Below are 18,940 nucleotides of genomic sequence, written 5' to 3'. Positions count from 1 at the left end.
TCACCATACAAAAAGGATGTCTGTGAAATTCACTGGACAGCTTTAACACCTGACATAGTTTAGTGGGTCAGCGAGATGGTGAGTGAGGAGTGTGACAGCGCGGCGTCTTCATTCGGTTGAGAACCGAAACGTTTGGGGTTCTCTTTCTTTTAATGACAATTTTGGAAATAAAATTAAACTTAAGCCAAATGGTAGCCTTTACAGATAAATAATGTTATTCTCTGAATAAAAAAAGTTATCTGAATAACAAAGACAGAATTTTTCTACCGCAATTTAACTTCCAGTCTCAGTGTTCCCGTTTCCAGGGAAACCCCCTGTAAGTTTCGACACACTCTGCCGGTATGGAGGCACTATAGTGCCACCTGCTGGATATTTAAATCCAGAACAATCTTCACCAAACCAGACTGGAAAAACTACCAGAAGCTACAGGTGGCGCTGTTCTCCCACGGAGTTAATTTCAGTGAAAGCTTCCTTTCCACTCAGTTCCCCACACGTCATTATTGCACAGCAATGTTAACACGTGTATTTGTACAGCTGTTCTTGGTAAATAGCTTTTTTTTTCTTCATGGGCCAAATCAGGTCATTTCATCTTGCAATATATCCTGATTCTGTGGAAGCTGAGTGAAGACAGAGCGATAATTAAACGCACACAGAGTTGATGCGACGTGTCGAATAACGTCGGGTGATTTAGTGTGGGACAGAGCACTTGCTCTGTTTAAAGTTATGCTGATATCAGGCTATGTTAACTATGGGAAAGTTTATCGTGTCATGTGTGAGAGATGGCTTCTTCCCTGCGGCCTGTTTTGCTCCAGAGGCCTGTGTCAGCAACATTATGCTGCAAGAGCTCAAATATTTGCTCCCTGCGTGGCAGATGACTCAGTTGATTGGCTGCAATGAGTGCAAAAGTGGATGCTTAAGCCTTAAGCTCAGCTATATTCCGGCTCTGCACGAAGATTTACGGCCACAGACGGTGCACAAGAAGAAGCAAATGCCTCACACACATCTGTCACAGCCGAGAGCCCAGAGTTCCAACATCTGTGCGTTTGGGTGTAAATATTTATTTATTTCTCTTGTTTAAATTTCCTTTCGTTCGTCCTATAGATAAAGTATACACTTTCATTTCCTTTTCTGCTCCCTTTTACACATCTGTTACCTGTTATCTACAGCATTAGGCGAAAAAGTTTACCCCCTGACTTGAGTTTCCAGAAACGACTAAACATGCAGTTGGACTGCATCGAATCCGCTTTGAGCTGTTGACCGGGACGTCGTGCTGCTCACAGGAGACTCGGTACTTGCCTCTATCATGAAAGGTTTAGGGTGGAGTCCAACTCCTCTGCTCCTCTGTCTCATACCTTTATAGTGAGCGGTTATTTGGGGCGAGGAGCAGATCGCTTCCTTTCCCTTCCCTTCCAGACAGACAGTGGTGGGCAGTAGAGGAATTATAATTGACAGATGAAAAGAGGAAGAAAAAACTTCTGGTGGATCTAGGAGGGTTTTTTTTTTGATGATGATGATGATGATGATGATGATGATGATGATGATGATGATGATTGGAAGAGTAAATAAATTCAGCAAAATTATGTTTTTTGTTCTGGGATTTGCTTTCGTCATCTGCTTGCCTGTTGGTGTCTCTATCAGCTGTGGAGATGTAGAGAAAACTAAAATTGTTCCTTCTTCTAAGTTGATTATACACAACTCAGACAAAACTCACATTTCAACTCCTTACGCAAAATATCAATGCACTTTTGTCTGTACTTTGACTAGGTCATTATTAACACTTTTAACATGCTTTGATCTAAACCATTAGTGTTCAACTCCAGTCTTTACAAGCCGGCAGTGTCATGGATAATGTTAAATATACACATATATGTGACACTTTCTCAAATCTTTATTTATAAATAATAGAAAATAATTCTATTTCCGTCTTTCAGTTATGCACTACTCTGTGTTGCTCTGTCAAAATCCCAGTAAAAAAAAAAAAAAAAAAAAATATATATATATATATATATATATATATATATATATATATATATATATATATATATATATATATATACTGTATATATATATGTGCAGCTCTCAATTGACAATAAAGGAAAAAGTCAGGAGATGTGAATATGTCTGGAAAAGCCTGATTTGGATAAAAAGGAAGGGTGGGAAAAAAGGAGGAGGGAGAAGCATAAACAAAACATTAGGAGCAGAGGTGGACGGATAATGAGGAGCTTGATGTAGAATTGCTGAAGCAGGCCTACATTAGTGGTTCACGTGCAACATCTAGTTTGATTGTTTCATCCGAGACTGATTTTACAAACCACAGCTCTCTCTGTTTAAGTCAACTCTTCTGTGCACTCAACTTCACACTTTTGTTTCTTTTTTTGTTTTTAGTTTTTTTCTTCCCCTTTTCTCATTTTGCAGCACTCACCCATACCAATTTTTGCACGTCTCAATCAGGCAGAAAGGTATTTATCGATTCAATAAAATGTGTCATAAAATGAACAGCAAAACCACCAGAAGGATTGGATTCAGGTTTGATGAACTACATCTCACAGTGTGAGGCTTTGTGCATGAGGCAACACACTGAGATTTGCAAAAATAAAAAATAAAAAATGAATACATGATATGAGCTTCTTTAAGATACAGTCAAGCAGTTTTTCCAAAAACAAGTTACGGGAGCAAATGCAAGCGCTAGACGTCTGTGAGTTTATTTACAGCATGTGCTTGAAATGTATTCTGCTGAGAAGAAATTCAGAAAGAAAAGTTGTATCTTTGTGTTTTGTTTTTTTTTTTAAGATAAAAAATAACAACATTCTTGAAATTTGTGCACAACAGAACATATGACCCTATGCTGAATCATCATTATGTCCGGCAATAAAAAGAGATTGAAATAAATCGTACCACTGAATTTTGTTTAAATTAAAATGCTTCAAAAGCGCAACAAAAAAGAAAGAAAAGGAAACTGCAAAACCTTATAAAAAATATTCAGACCTTCTGAGCCTTTTGTGCATTTTAAAAATACAGTCACAAACCACAAAATGTTTCATTAGGTTTTTCTTTAATACACTGCATTAAAGAAGTAATTAATAATAATTGTGAATTGAAGGAAATTATACAGTGCTGTCCTGTGCGATAGTACTTGGTCATTTTACAAGATCATAAAACACATTTTAATGAGATAAGTATGTCATTTGTAAATGCAATTTGCAGATGTTAAATTATATGTTTGTATGTATTAGAGAAAAAACAAACAACCTGCTTCTATTTGAAAAAAAAAAGGATCACTGCACTCTGCTATACTGAGATGAATTTATGTCGAAGAAATAAAAAGAGATGTAACAGGAAACAAAGCAAATCTGACAACATTTACCAAAGTAATTATGAAAGCAGAACAGCTAAACTGATATGGGAGGCATAAAAAAAAGAAAAAAAAGAATAATCTAATTTTGACCAGTTCTTTGAAATGCGGAAATCTCAAAAGAGAAATGAATAAAAAAAGATACAAAGAAACTTTCCATTTGAGCCAGTAGATAACTGACGTTTGCAACCTTTCTTACCAGCAGCTTTAACTGCTTTTGTCTCACTCAGCTTCACCACTTGAAATGGACTTCGTGAAAACTATTAGTCCACATTCTTTGCTACTGAGCTATGAGCTCTTCCTGTTTGCAGCAATAATCAAGAGTCACTCAGAGATTCGTTGTGACCAGAGGGAAGAATTGGTCTGTTTCCTGAAATAAGAAATTCAGTGTTTATTACTACTGTAAAGCTGTTAGTCGCATTAGGCTGATGTTTAGGAACCAGTCTGGGAATATCCATGAGAGAGTTCATGAAAAAGTAGATTAAAATCAATATCATAATATTTTATCTCATTGTTATTTTTATTATAATATTGATTATTACTGTTTCCTTTTTTTGTACTAAGTCAGTGGATGTGATCACACAAAAAAATGGAAATAATAATCATAATTTAATAGAAATATAAACTAGAGTGTGAGAGAAAGCAAACAAATAAGTGTCAGTGTGAAATGTAGTTTTGCAAAAAAGATTTCCTATTTTGTTTCCTCTGGCCTAAAAGGTTGAATGTGATTTTTTTTTTTCTAGAAATTGTTTAATAAGCAAGAAGGAGACACTTAAGTTTATTGGTGGTGCTTTAGTTTGAGTCTTGACTGTGCACATTCAAAACACTTTCAGTTTGTTTCACCACAATGGATGGGATAAAAATGAATGAATGAATGAATGAATGAATGAATGAATAAATTAAGCCACTTACAGGTAAAATCAGGTCACAGAGAACAATAGAGACCTGAACAAATCCAGCTTTAAGACCTGCGATGGCTTCACGATGTGACCTGGCTCCGTATGAGGAAGAGAAGCAGCTAAACTAAACCAAAGTGATACCTAACATTATCTCTCCCAAGCATCCATTCAGCTGTTCATCATTCAGATGGAACCAGACGGTCAGAATGGTGGCAACAAAAGAGTGGAAAATCATACAGCTGAGAGGCGAATGATTTATTCATGTATGATTATGTATTCCTCAATGAAGCCTTGAATCTATCTCCATACAGTCTGCCAATGTCTTTAGACATTTTGGGGTTTTTTTTACAGGACACTCTTCAATTAAATGGTGACGAGACTGATTCAGCTCGCATAGAGTGTAGTTTCATGTAGTCAGTACAGCTGGCTATAAGCAGGTCAGTACCAGACCCTCCTGGTCCTTTTAATTTCACCATGATACAATTTTTTACTAGTTTTTCTAAGTCTGGCTTGGCTTGTTCTCATCATGTTAACTTTTGTTTTATTGACAGAGATCATGCAGTGCCTTGATGATACTGTTTGCCCATTTACAAGTTTTTCATTTTTTTTTTTTTTTGGTCACACTTGGATGTTTTAGATGAACAAAAAAAAACATAAAATTTGGACAAAGAATCATTTTTAAATGATTATTTGATTATTGGAAAAAAAGCTATCCAAACCAACCTATGAAAAAGTAAAGTGTTAGCATTTAGCTGATGAAAATGAGAGCCGGTGCTCTAGATGTTCTGATGGTGAGACACTAATGTGCTCTTGGAGTAATTTTGGTAGGCCAGCCATTCCTGGGAGGATTCCATGTTTTCTCCTATTGTGGACACTTCTTTACATTGGGACATGGTGTGCTGCTTTTTGGGGTCTTTTAGCCTAAGCCATCTTGCAAGACAGGTTCTGTGTAGGTGAATTTATAAATGTAGGGGTTAGCCAACCAAACCAGGCATCAGCTTTGTGGTTAACAAGTTAATTCATGATTTTAGAAGTGAGACAGTTATGCACTATGCAATTAATTTTGCATCTTCTAATGAACAGACGTGAAAAGTGAAAGCAGGCAAACCTTACAACTGATGGAAAAATACCAGCTGTCATCCTTTTTCCTCTCTGAAAGTTCATCAGCGGACTGCAGGTCCTTAGATCTGTCCAACAGATAAACATATGGTTCTCACATTTCAAATGCGCAAAGCCAAGTGATGGGAATAAACTCAACAGCAGAGCAAACAAATGGCCCTCACCATCAGAGTCCGAGAACACCCATACAAGAACCGCAGTGGTACTGGACTGTGGTACAACACAAACACCCACGTCCGCATGCAGGCCTTTTGTAAAACGTAAGTAACTACTTCTCATAATCATTTGCTTTGACTGTCACAGACAAATATCACATCTTACACTGTCACGAATGCAATAAAATCAGTCTTATCCTTAGGGGACAAAAAATGTCTCCTCTCAGTTTTGAACTGACATGAAAGCAAAGCAACAAAAAAAGGAGAAAGGTACCATCACAGAATAAAAATTAAAAAAAAGCATGCATGGCTGCTGAAGTCACACAAACATCCAACTCCAGACACATCTGTTTCAATTTGGAATAAGAGCAAAAACATGCTCCTCCTACCATTAGAGTAATAACATGAGGCGGAAAACAGACACGTCAGCTTGTTTATAGAAATGTTGCTGCCTTTTGCAGAAACGTATGGCTTCTCTGAGGTTTTCGAAGCTTTATGTAGCCTCGTGCTGTCGCAGGTATTTAGAAAGCAGTTTGAAGAGCAGCAACATGAAAATCCAGAGGTTATAGGCACAAATTTAGGATAAAATTGTTTTCAACTTATATACTTACATATGATTGGTTGGGAAGTCTTAGAGAAAGTTTTATATTTGTTATTCAGTTTTAAAAATAAGACTCTTGAACCTTTCAACACTTTGTCACATTATGCACTACACTTCTCCTCTTTCACTAGAAAGTAGTGATGTGTTCCTTTCAATTGGGGCTTCAAAGCGTGTGTTTCATAAACCAGGAGGATATTTATGAAGCGCATATCGAGGATTGTGTTGATGGTGATTGTGCAAGCGGCGACCACAAGTCAGGTTGTACCATGTGACTATACAGGAAGTGGGCCTCCAGTAAATAGATAAATAAGGAGCTGCAAAATGATGTTATAGTTAGTACTGCGTTGCATGCATTTTTGCAATTTGAATGAATCGGGGGTTCAAACGCATCACAAAACTGAATGCAAATATCAGTTATTTTTGGAGATGCTCAGCTTGTTTTCAGCAGAAACACAAACCAGATTTACTAATACAAGTGTTTTCTACATTTAGACAAATCTTTTTTTTTTTAAGAAGATTTTTGCACAAGATTATGAAGATTGGGTTACAACACCAAAATAAATTTTTACCCATATCCTTACTCTACACCAAGATTTTCTTGAGGATTTATGCAAGACTTTTCCTTCTAAAACACTATTAAAGCAATTATTTCAATTATTGTCGCCTTTCAGTCATGACTTCCCCAACCATCATAGATATCAAATACCTTCTTAGAAGTTAAACAATTATAAAGGTCACATTTAGTAGCAGAGAGAAAGAAAGAAAAAGAAAAAGATTTGTTAATATAAAGACTTCAGTTTAGGCAGGAAGGTTTCATGGTACAACCCCCAAAAAAACTAATGTTATAATTTTTTTTTCTGGAAGGACAAGCTTATTATTGTCAGGATAAAAGACACGATTCATGAAAAGCATTGCTTGAATTTTCAGCTGAAATGCTTACATTGCAACGGTGTCAGCGCCCGGCTCTTATATCCTGAGAGAAACTAAGATCCCACACTTTTTCCATCATCTCCTCCTGGATTATTTACAAGTCATGACAACGTGCTGTTTTAGAGATTTCATAACAAAAGTCAAGCATACAAGCATTTTGTGTTTGGATTGTTGTCAATCTGGAGCCACCCAGCAGCAACGCATTCACATGAAGACTAATTCAAACCATAAAAGACACAAAGGCCCACTCTGCTCATGCCATACAGGTTCCTCACTAAAAATATTCCAATCTAGATTTGGTTTGCCTCCAAGATAGGAAAATCTAACCCCGATTATCTAGATTGGATGGGAACCGGAAAAGCTGCAAGACACAGAGGTGTGCATTGAGCCGAGGAAAACTCCCTCCTCTTCCACTTCGTTCATGTCTTCAGGCTTGTGTGCGAATGTATCCAGCTGCATCCAGTTTCTTCTTAGGATAGGAGTTTATATACTGTAAAATCTTTATCATCTTGAAGATGATAAATGTGTAAGACATATTTCATTGAAACATGGCAACAGCCATGTCTGGTAATGTTCTGCTTTTAGCGGCAGCTTAGCAGGAACTGTTTCGGTTTCGTGTGAAGCTGCTATTGGCTCGACCGACAGAAGTATAACCACTGTTATAATGAAGCAAAGGGAACAAAATGGCCATGCATTTAGTTCTGATTTGAGTCAACGGTGCATCCACCATACAACAGCACTACAGCAGTAAATCTTAAAAGTGTGCAATTTAACACAATCTGAATAATTAACAACTTCCATGACCATTCTATCGTCTCTTAGAGAGGATTTTTACACCACTGATGGAGAGATGGTGTTGATTAGAGAATTTAAATAATCTGTCTTTGAGATTAAATGTGGCATAGTGAATTAATAAAACCTGCAGAGCATCAGCAGACACTCTAACCGTGAATGTGCAGCATGGTGAGTCAAGCCGACTGGCAAAGATTAATCATTGCATTTATTAACCAGAAAGTTCTTTGATTTGGATCTGGAACAGATGATAGTGTTTGTGAACTCTGACGTCACAGTCCTTTAAAACTATAAAAAGATGCAAACATTCAGAACTCTCGAAAGACTCAAAGCAATTACTTATGATGGTATTTGCCTTATTTAAGCTTATCAGTAATCAGTAAATATGATCTTTAGGGAGTTTTAGGAGTTTAGATACAACAGGCTCATTAAACCTGATATATTAAACTTCATTACTCAGGTTTTCTACATTGTATTTTTCATATTGGTGAAGTTACAGCCACAAACGTTTATGTATTTCAATGAGATTTTAATTGATAAACCAAAAAAAAGAGAGAAGCTAATGGTCAATTGGAGGCACAATGACACACAACTTTCAAATTCTTGTACAGATAAAGATCTGAAAAGTGTAAAAAAAAAAAGTACATGTGTTCAGCCACTACTATCATGTTGTAATGAAAAAGTTTCTCATCACAACATGACAACTATGTGCAGATAGAATAACGCAAAAATGTTTAAATTCAACCCTGCTGTTTACAAAGCTTTACAACTAAATACAAAAAAAATAATCTTCTTTTTGCATTTCAGATAGTTAGGTGCTATTTTTTTTTTAGAGTCACATGAGTTTAGTACACGTTTTCGTTCTTCAATTCAAGGTTTATTTAAGAGCAGAAAAAGCACAAAAATATCAACAAAATACTCTTAATAGAAATATGTTAGAATAAAAATAGCAATGAGAGAGAGAGAGCGAGAAAGAGAGAGAGAGAGAGAGAGAGAGAGCGATATGACTCAGTGAAAATTGTCGGCGACGAGACGGATGAAAGCTCTAGATGATCAAGTCCAGCTCAAATGTATTCCTCAACAACTCATTTTTTTGCCTGATAAAAAGAAAATAAATGTATTACAACCAATACAAACAAATTAGCATAAAACCTTTCAGAGAATACACATTATTATATTTCGTTTTTGATCACTGTACAGCTTATTTGACATGGTTTCACAATCACGTTTAAAACCAACAGAGACACAAAAGTACCTTTTCTGTTCAAGGCTCAGAAGTCGAACTCATATCTGCTGTTCGGAGATTTCTGGAGTTCTGCTGCTCTGGGTCCTTCCGGCAAACAGTGCAAACCTTTTCAGAGGTAAAGGCGTAGAGGAGTGGATTGATGCAACTATTTACAAATGATAGCGCTCCAGTAACGTTCCATGCAGTTCTGCAAAATTTCAACAGGATGTCGTTCTGGAGGCAAATTGCTGCCACACCCAGCAGATTTATGACATGATACGGAACCCACAGGACAAAGAAGCAGACGATGATACAGGTAACCAGCCGGGTTGTTTGTCGATTTTTAAAAAGGGCTCCATGAGTAACTTTCCTTTGGAGACTAATGTATGTAAAGGCAACCAGAGATAAGGAAGCAAACCCCACCGTGGCCTCTGACAGCAGAAGTGCTACCCTCCTGGCATCGGTAGAATAATCCGGTTTGCAACGTTTCAGTATTGGATCTGTCTTCACCTGTCGAACCACAAAAGTAGGGACGGACAGGAGGAGAGCAACCAGCCAGAGCAGACCCAGCAGCACTCTTTTTGGTACCCGTTTGCAGTCTATACGGTGGACCACCACAAGGTAGCGCTGGACGCTAACTGCAGTCACAGTGAGCTGGCTGCCATAAACACTGCAGTACACAATGCCTGACAGAAGCTTACAGCTCAACACACCGAATATCCAACTGTGGAGTAAATTGTAAATCCAAGGCGGAAGGGTCAGCAAGCAGATGAGGTCAGAAATGGCCAAGTTCAGCATCAAGCTCCGGCTCAGGCTGGACATCTTCTTCCAGTTAGGCTTGAGAAGAATCACAGCAATGTTTCCAGGAACGCCCAGCATCAGACAGATGGACAACACCACGGCGGGGATGAGACCTCTGGAGATCCATACGGAAGAAAGAAGATGCTCCGGTGAGGAGAAGTTGGAAGGAGCAGCAGTGAAATCCATCCTGGGTCTGGTTGTGGAAGTTGCGCTTTGAGTAAAAAGCAGAAAAGGAAGTGAGTTGACAAAGAGGAGCTTAAAAAAAAAAAAAAAAACTTTTGACGCCTATGCTTGTCTGCATCACTCTGCTTGCAGAAGGTATAGATTTGTAACAGTTGATGTGATGTTTACTTTTACTTCTGTAAAACATTAAAAAGATGACTCAGGCTGTCTAAAGTATTTTGTAGTTAAATCAAAGAAAAAGAAGCTGAAATTTAAGAAATGACATTTTTGTCTGCATCTGTTCACTTTGACATGCAAATTTAAAAGGGAAGTAAATAACATGTAAAAAAAAAAGCATTTCTTTTCATTAGGTTGTAGGAAGATCTGTAATTGATATGGTGCATTATACAATCAACACAATATAGTAGTATTACTTTAAAGTCAAGGTTCTAGTGTGAGCACTTCTTTTTGACCAGCCCATTGGTGTTTTGAGGTTTTGACACCTATGTGGTTTACAAGCACGTTTACCATGCTTTACTAAAAACCCGCTAGGCTACCTTTGTTTAGGATCGTCAGAAACCTGTGTTGTAATGCACAAGTTGAAAGGGGAACAACTGTTCAGCAAGCGAATGAATACATGTCATATTTTTGAAAACAGTCATAGAGAAGAACATTGCAGTCATGTAAAACAGTGTTTCTGATGTGGAAAACTCAGGGCCCAATCTTTGCATCTTTTAGATGCAGCCCGTAGAAATCAGTTCACAGAAGCAGTAAAAAAATGATCTTACATCAGTTGTAGTGAATTTGATTTAGTTATAGTGAAGTTCTTCTGTTCTTCTCCACTTGTAAGATTTCCCAGGCATCAGCCACTGGTGACAAGAGAAACTTTTGTCACAAGTGAAACTCGTGTCACGTGGAGCATTCTGTTCACACCTCACCGATAAACCAGAAGTGTCAAAGACACATACATCAGCCTTTTAAAATGTAAACTACAGAGTTGTGATGCTGCACCATGCTCTAATTTGTGTTGCATGCTCCTAATCTGATGGAGTATCCTAGGTGATTACAGCGATGCAACATAAGCAAAATGCTTTTTTGACTTTTCCTGAAACCTCTCTGCTGAGCCTCAAACAGACATGATGGGTATTTTTGCAGACCGTGTCTTTCCATATGCGTAAGCACCGAATTATTCAGTTCTACCAGTCATTTGTTTACAGGATGTGAAATTAGGTCATGAGCTCATCACCTTTCCCCATTGTCTTTTCTTTGTTGATGTTTATTTATGACCCTTTACTATTTATTAGGGATTTTGCATTTAGATTCAATTCAATCACGATTAGATTTTACAGAATATTTCATCACATTTAAAAAAATTATTTTTGTTTTCTCAGAGGTGACATGGGGGTGTTATGTCTAGGGAGCTATGGCAAACCCTAACACTCCCCACCTCACCCGCTGAATCCTTCGCTCCTCTTTCCGTCACATGATCGTTGATTTCATTCATCCTCCTGGACTGACACTCCTTCTGAGCAAAACATTTCCCAACATGAGAGTAGGATACAGAGCAGTGGGAGAATCCTTGCTACATACCCATTCATTTATGTTGCCGTTTTAATTTCCAGGTCAGGAACTGATTGCACTGGTCAGCTTGTAGTCCACCAAATACAAAGATACAGCTTCAATATTGCGAAGCAGAGCATTGGCCGGATGGGACTGTCGGCTGTTTGCAGGTAGGAACGCTGAACATTTTATTTATCGGTTTGTCGCTGTAGCGTCGCTTTTTCTAAGTTTTGAGATGGAGAAAACTCTAAAACTCTTAATTTAATTTCTAGTAGAAGCTTTGCACTCTCTTTTGTCATGTGTTGACGTTAATTTAAAACAAAGTAGTTTATATAGTTTAAATGTCGAAGCCCTGCAATCTCCCCTCTTAACAAAACGATCATTGTTCAGAAAACTAAATAAATAAATAAATAAATAAATAAATAAATAAATAACTGTTGTGCATTAAATACGACAAAACAGTTTTAAACGTAACCTCGACCATTATAAACTTTGCTCTTGATGTGCAGTCCTGGTTATGAACGGCAATTTGGCGCCATCTGCTGGTCAATTAGAATATTTGTCAAGTATTTTGCCCACCCCAACATGTTTGGATTTTCAACACTTGCGTCACAATTAGAAAATATATATTACTAAGAATCCTGAGTTTATCACTATTTCGTCAAATCTGATGTTGTACATTTAAGAAACTTATGTTGCTCTCCAGGTCGGTGGGAATAATGAGTCTTTATGTTTGTTTGTTTGTTTTTTTCTTTTTCAGAGGGATGAGCCTTAAACTTAACATGTATATGCTGCTCTTTGCAGCCGCCTTCGCATTTTCTGAGGTTTTTGGCAGCAGCGAAGAGAGCAGTTCACACACATGGACCCGGCAGAGGCCTCCAAGGCTGCTGGTTACACACAAATCCATTATGAACGCCAGTTTGCTTAGTGGACGGATGGAGGACAAAATGAAATCAACAACTAACACGCTCTGTGGAACAGAGTGTCAGAACAGTCCACCATCATTGAGCCAAACTGAGCAAGAAAGGATTCTGGGATACCAGACCCTGTATGAAAATGGCACGCAAACACATACAGATGTCAGCTTGGAGTGGATGAACAAGACCTCGGGAGGAGCTAGTGCAAAGCAGGTTCATATCCGCAGGAAACGGCAAGTTTTTGGAGCAGATGGACGCTTTGTCATCTCAGATTCAAACTTTATGACTAACTACCCATTCTCCACAGCGGTCCGCCTTTCCACTGGTTGCTCTGGCGTCCTAGTGTCTCCAAAGCATGTGCTAACAGCGGCACATTGTATCCATGATGGCAGAGACTACCTGGAGAATGCCGGGAGCCTTAAAGTTGGGTTGTTGCAGCTCAAGCATGATGGAAGACTGAGAAGAAAGAGGGGAAGGAGACGAAGGGGTGGTAGGAAACAAGATAAGGTACATTTGAGGAGAGGAGAAGCAGAAGGTGAAGAGAAAAACAGTGTTGGAGGATTGAGAAAGAGAAGGGGAGGTGAAGGGAGAAGACGAAGGCTAAGGAAAATAGGCGATGAGGGAGAAGCTACTGCTGGGAAAAAGGAATTTGAGAGAAAAGGTAGGAAGGAACAGCGTCTCAGTCGTAACCGGCGTCATGTGGCGCCAGAAAAGCAGGCTGTGTTTCGCTGGTCCCAAGTTAAACAAACCCAAATCCCTCAAGGATGGATACACACCAACGCCTCCTCCAACTCTGAGTCTCTTGACTACGATTATGCCCTCCTGGAGCTGAAGCGGCCTGTCAAGCAAAGGCACATGGAGCTTGGGGTGGCGCCACCCTTACTACCTCTGGCACGAATTCACTTCTCGGGGTACGACGCTGACAAAAGCCTGCTGGAGGGAAGTGGAGGTGAGAAGGTCGTTTATCGCTTCTGCTCAGTGATAAAAGAGTCAGATGATTTGATGTATCAGCACTGCGATGCTCAACGCGGCGCAGCTGGCGCAGGCGTTTACATCCGTTTGAGGAAGAAACCCAGACGCAAGGGCGGGAGGTGGAACTGGCAGAGGAGGGTGATCGGGGTGTTTTCAGGCCATCAGTGGGTGGAAGGGGATCAGGACGGGCAGAGGGACTTCAATGTTGCAGTAAGGATCACACCTCACAAATATGCGCAGATATGCCACTGGATTTATGGAGACTCAGGTTTCTGTAATGAGGTTTGAGCTCAGTGATTGACCGTTTCAGAAAAGTGAAGGTCAGGGATGATGCATCAAGTATTAATTCAACAAAATATAGAGCAATTGGAAAAATTTGTGCAGCGTTAAACAGAGAATAATTGTGATCTTGTATATAAAAGGACAACAATGACCATCCTCATGTCAATCGATGACACAGTATTTTTCTTCAGTGCACTGTTTTTACTCATTGTATTTTCAGACTTTCTGCTAGTTTCTACAGTAGTGTTTCTTCAATCTCAATGCCAGAAGGAAGCAATATGAATTTTTATACATTTAGCCTTACAAAGCATGTATGTTTTCAAAATGTTTGTATTCAATAACACAGATAAAATAGTTTTTTTTCCTAGTGTAGTATATATTTCCAATACAGTGGACCCCCGCCTATATGCGGTACAGTATTTATTGATTTACCAATTCGTATACTTTTCTGTGGAATGGAACTCCAAGTTATTTGCAGAAAATGTTTATATTCACAGATTTTATATCTGAAACACTTCAAAGAAAATGCATCCTGGGAAGCTGAAATCCCTAGGCGCAATGCCTCTTGACACGTTTTTGGCTGCATTGTCTTTCCTTGATTGTAGTCAATCAAGGAAAGACATTCATTGTTCTTGGCGCCGATTGGCTGCAACCTCAAGCAGAGAGATAAAGAAGATTGGATGTTACCCTTGTGGTGCCATTGTGCATATTCATGCATTTTAAGGTATATTTAGTATTTCAACTATTAAAATAGGGAATTATAAGCATTTTTAGGGGGGTCTGAAATATTCATAGATTTGTGGGTGGTTGTTCCTATAAGCCGTCAAATACCAGCGATCCACTGTAGTTTAGTTCTGGATTATATTGCAGGTGTGACTTGTGCTGAATCTCTCACAAGAAGTAAACATTTCACATCTGTTCAAACTCAGTGGATCTGTTCTCATTTTGACATTGCATCATGATTGCATTGTCTTTTGGTCTTTGAAGAAGGACTCTCCTGTTCTTTCTCCTGTCCATCTCGAATAATTTTTACATGTAAAATTGTTGTTGATGTTATTAAACTCTGAATTAAAGCAAATATCAGCATTCCTTAAACACTTGTATGTTGTTTGCTTGTTTGCCCTTACAGGACAATTTGCTTTATTATCAAAAGTTTAAAGGACTGACCTTTTAGAGTTTTAATTCCTTTTCCTGTTTTCGAAAACCATCTCCTGTCTAAGACAATTATAGACTCAACATGCTATATAACCTATATATATAACCTAGCCTCAGGAACAAGAGTCAGAGCAAAAAATAGTATTTATCATGTTTTATCTGCTATAAGGTGAAGAAAATAAGAGTGAATTGTGCAACCTCACATAAAACGAACAAAGCAAAGAACAAAGACCAGAATTAAAGTCTGAATAAAAAAAGATTTTACTTGTCTACAATCTTCTTGCTCTTAAATTTTGTCCAGTAAATCTACATGAACATGTTTACACCATCATTAGTACTGCAAAGAAAATATCCTCCGAGATGCTAAACCCTGAAGAGAAAATCCACAGGCTACATACACAATTGATTATGTTTTACCTATAAGGACCAAAACCAGCTGAATAAAAAGGCTCCACTGTGCCTGAAAAGTTATTTTTTTCAGTAAGCAGATTCACAAAGGGAAACAGATTGTATACATCTGTGTAGTTACACAGAGACTGATGTTTAAGTGTTTATCTTAAGGTATTTTTTGGCTTACATCTAACATTTAAGATTAGAATATTACATCACATCAATAACAAAAAGCAAATATTTTATACTGATGTTGACTTAATAGGTTTAATATTCTGCTTCAAAGTTGTTACTTTTTTGAAAAAGTACTTTTGATCTCAAGAAGCAGTCTCATTGGAACCTATATTCTTTTTAATAGAATATTACAGCATTTTCACAAGATATATTTGTTGTTTAATCTCCATAGTACAAAAGCCCACACAGAAAATAACTTATTAAAAAAAACAATGCAAGAGATTAACTTTCTGGAAATACCTCAGTATTCTACACAAAAACAAATTATTACTGTTGGATGACTTTATACACCATCTGGAGCTACAGAAAAGTACAGTGTGTCTTTTCAGTCGCTCCAGATTCTGTTTGGTGCTTACAAATAAAGTCAACTAAGCCCAGTCATTTATACATCCCAGGTGATCCTAGATATCAGATAATACAGTCACGTAAAGTTTATTGCATAGTTATTGTCTCGCAGCTTTCACTGCTCTTGATGGAGCACGTAGAGACAATAAAAAATAACTTACGATGTTTTCTTTGACTTTGCAGCAATCCCTGATGATGGTACTTGATCACAATGTTTCTAAATGTCTTAATGTTTCAAAACTCTACCTATGTCTGGCGACTGGGTGGTTTGGAGGTTCTGGCTTTGCACCTCTTCCGTTTTTTGGCAAACTACGCACATTTTGTTAGATGTGAAGGCATACAGAAGAGGATTCAGGCAGCTGTTTACAAATGTAAGTGCCTTAACAATGTCCCATGTGTCCTTGCAAAACTTCAAAAGTCTTTTATTGTTCAAACACATAGCAGCCACACCCAGGACATTTATGACATGATACGGAGTCCAGACGACAAAAAAACTCACAATGATACAGGTTACCAGCCGAGTCGTCTGTGGATTGTTGAAAAAGGCAGCCTGGTTCACCGTCCTGTGAAGGCGAAAGTATGAAAAAACTACGAGAGCAAAGGAGCAGAAATCAAACAAAGTCTCGGCCAACAGTACAGCCACACCCTGAGTCGTTGAAGTATACTTAGATTGACAAACTATCGGCTGCTGATTTGTTGGCAGCTGTCGAACCACCAGAGCAGGGACGGCCAGGATGACCGCAGCCATCCAGAGTAGAGCCAGCAGTGGTCTCTTCTTCACCTGTGGAAATCTTCTCTGATGCACCACTGTTAGGTAGCGCTGGACGCTCAACACAGTCACAGTGAGCTTGCTGCCATAAATGCTGCAGTACACAAGGTAGGTTAGGATCTTACAGGCCGCCAGGCCAAAGCTCCAGCCATACAGCAGCGGGTAAATCCATGGCGGAAGGGTCAGCAGGCACAGCAGGTCAGAAATGGCCAGATTCAGCATTAGACTCTGGCTCAGACTGGAAAGATGGTGCCAGTTAGGCTTGAGAAGAATCACTGCGATGTTTCCAGAAACTCCCACAAAGCAACAGAAGGACATCACCGCCACTGGGACAACACCTTTGGACTGCAAGGAGGGAGGAGGCAGAAGTCCTGAAGAAGACAAGTTGTAGCTGGTGGAGTTGGACGGCTCCATGCTGAGTCTTGCTGGTAAGGTCGAACTCTGACTGACTGAGGCTGCTGAACCAAAGAGGAACTAAGAAATAATTACGCTGACGTAAATCGTCTGATCTATATCAGTGACGTGTTTCTTCTGATGAACCAATCTAAACGAAATTGTTATAACCATTTATTTAAGATACACTTATATGGCTCTTTTAAAAACGTTTTATAGGGGGAGTCAAGTATTTAGAGATTTCATATTTGCTGGCTGTTCTGGTCCTTAACACCTGAAAATCCCAGGGATCCACTTTAGCTTGTAGTTCTGGATTTCCTGCAGGTAGTCAGTGATGCTTCCATTTATGTGCTGAAGCTCTGAAAAGAACAAAGAGTGAGAACTTCACATCTGTTCACACTCAGTGAATCTCATTTTGACGCTGCATGATAGCATTTTATTCTCTTTGTAAAACGACACTGCGTTTGATCCATATATGTGACCTGTCCAGTCAGAACATATTTTATCAATTACAGTTATTGTTATTAGACTTTAAATTAAAGCAAATATCAGCATTCCTTAAACACCGGCTTGTTGTTTGTTTGCTCTGAAAGGACAATTTGTTCTATTATCAGCTGTGTGATGAATTGACCTTTTAGGGGTTTTTTTTCCTTTTCCTGGTTTCAAAAACGGCCTCCTGTCTTAAATATAGTCATTACATGTTATAAACCAACCATAAGAACAAGAGCATCAGAAAGTCGGAGCAAAAATGTGTTTTTGTAATGTCTTGTCTGCTCTGAGGTAAAGAAAAGTGTGAATCATGTGATCTCACAAAAAGCTTCACTTGTCTACAGTCTTTTTGCTCTTATGTCCTATGACCACTTTAGTTTTTTTTCAGTTCAGTAAATCTATTATTTAATAAAAAATCTCTAATGATTATTACAACTAATAATATCTAATAAGATAATTAAAAAAAATAATTGTTTACATTTTTTTGTTTTAAAAAAAAAAGTTTTGTACTCGCATTTTATGGCCTTTAAGTGTTATAACAGAAAATTATAAAATTTAAAGGTTATGTTCTTCATGTTGGCTTAATACGCATCACTTTTTTCTGATGGTTATCAGTATTCATTTCCCTTATCTTTTTAATTTATATTAAAATTATGGAATTGTTGGATTCAAGTCTTTTAACCCACATGCGAGAACACCTTCAAGAGAAGCAAGTAAATGAACAATAATGAGTTTATTGAATCCAGGGGAAAGGGGGATGGGAATGAGTTCTGGAACGGATGACCAGATCGTCTGACTGTCAACGAGAGGCGACAGGTTAGTGAGAGTGGTTGAGAAATCCTTTGCAAGAATAAACAGAGGAGGTTGTACTTGGAGAGGATGATTTGGTTGTTCGCAGAGCGCTGGAGAAGAGGGCTTCGTTGGAGGGCGGATAGGTTTGTACTAACTAGACTGAAGAAGCAGAGTCTGACTAGGTCCAATTGTAGAGAATCTCCAAGTGGGTTCGGGACAGCTAACACCTGTGGTGTCACGAAGGGGATTCCACTGGAGACTGACCGAAGGCAGGGGAAAGGCGAGCACACGAGGAATGGCGTCCACACAGCAAATTCAGAAGTGTCAGATTTCCAGTGCAAGTGTGGAATGTTAAGAATACAGTGTTAATTCAACAACATGAGTGTTGGTGAGTGAACTAATGTAACCAAGGTAAGCAAACACTAAAACGACGAGAAGTCGTTCAGCCGCTACTTATATACAGTACACCCAGACCGCGCTTTCCAAACTAGCTGCAGGTACGTCTACGGGGTTGGCCACGCATGTCTCCAGGGACTCGTGACTACTGGCGGCATCTGGTGGATGCCACGGGAAACAGCAGGTGCTCCAGGAAAATAAAACTCAAAC

The 18,940-nt window shown here is 38.7% G+C and overlaps 2 protein-coding genes and 1 pseudogene across 3 annotated transcripts; 1 reads left to right on the top strand and 2 right to left on the bottom strand.

Annotated features, from left to right (window-relative positions):
• Positions 1–7,868: 7,868 nt before the first annotated feature.
• On the bottom strand, positions 7,869–10,337 carry LOC103457718 (leukotriene B4 receptor 1-like; annotated as a pseudogene). The gene is made up of 2 exons (XR_014085698.1): positions 9,104–10,337; positions 7,869–8,945 (listed from the first exon to the last, which is right to left on the bottom strand). The product of XR_014085698.1 is annotated as a leukotriene B4 receptor 1-like (transcript).
• A 1,110-nt stretch (positions 10,338–11,447) lies between these two features.
• LOC103457717 (inactive serine protease 35-like) lies at positions 11,448–14,862 on the top strand. The gene is made up of 2 exons (XM_008398070.2): positions 11,448–11,766; positions 12,357–14,862. The coding sequence occupies exons 1-2, from the start codon at positions 11,744–11,746 to the stop codon at positions 13,771–13,773; spliced, it is 1,440 nt and encodes a 479-aa protein (XP_008396292.2). The 5' UTR covers positions 11,448–11,743; the 3' UTR covers positions 13,774–14,862.
• A 335-nt stretch (positions 14,863–15,197) lies between these two features.
• On the bottom strand, positions 15,198–17,976 carry LOC103457716 (leukotriene B4 receptor 1-like). The gene has a single exon (XM_008398069.3). The coding sequence runs from the start codon at positions 17,072–17,074 to the stop codon at positions 16,118–16,120; it is 957 nt and encodes a 318-aa protein (XP_008396291.2). The 5' UTR covers positions 17,075–17,976; the 3' UTR covers positions 15,198–16,117.
• Between the last annotated feature and the right edge of the window lie 964 nt (positions 17,977–18,940).

This window comes from Poecilia reticulata, chromosome 21 (genome assembly GCF_904066995.2).
Source record: "Poecilia reticulata chromosome 21, P_reticulata-male-v2, whole genome shotgun sequence".
Lineage (NCBI taxonomy): Eukaryota > Metazoa > Chordata > Actinopteri > Cyprinodontiformes > Poeciliidae > Poecilia > Poecilia reticulata.
Note: the sequence above shows the minus strand (reverse complement) of the source record. Positions and strands in the feature narration are given on the sequence as shown.

Excerpts from the sequence above, each read along its gene's own strand:
- LOC103457717 (XM_008398070.2), top strand. The coding sequence starts at position 11,744 with ATGGGACTGTCGGCTGTTTGCAG. Across the intron at positions 11,767-12,356 it reads GGACTGTCGGCTGTTTGCAG|AGGGATGAGCCTTAAACTTA; the intron begins GTAGGAACGCTG and ends TTTCTTTTTCAG.
- LOC103457716 (XM_008398069.3), bottom strand. The coding sequence starts at position 17,074 with ATGGAGCCGTCCAACTCCACCAGCTACAACTTGTCTTCTTCAGGACTT.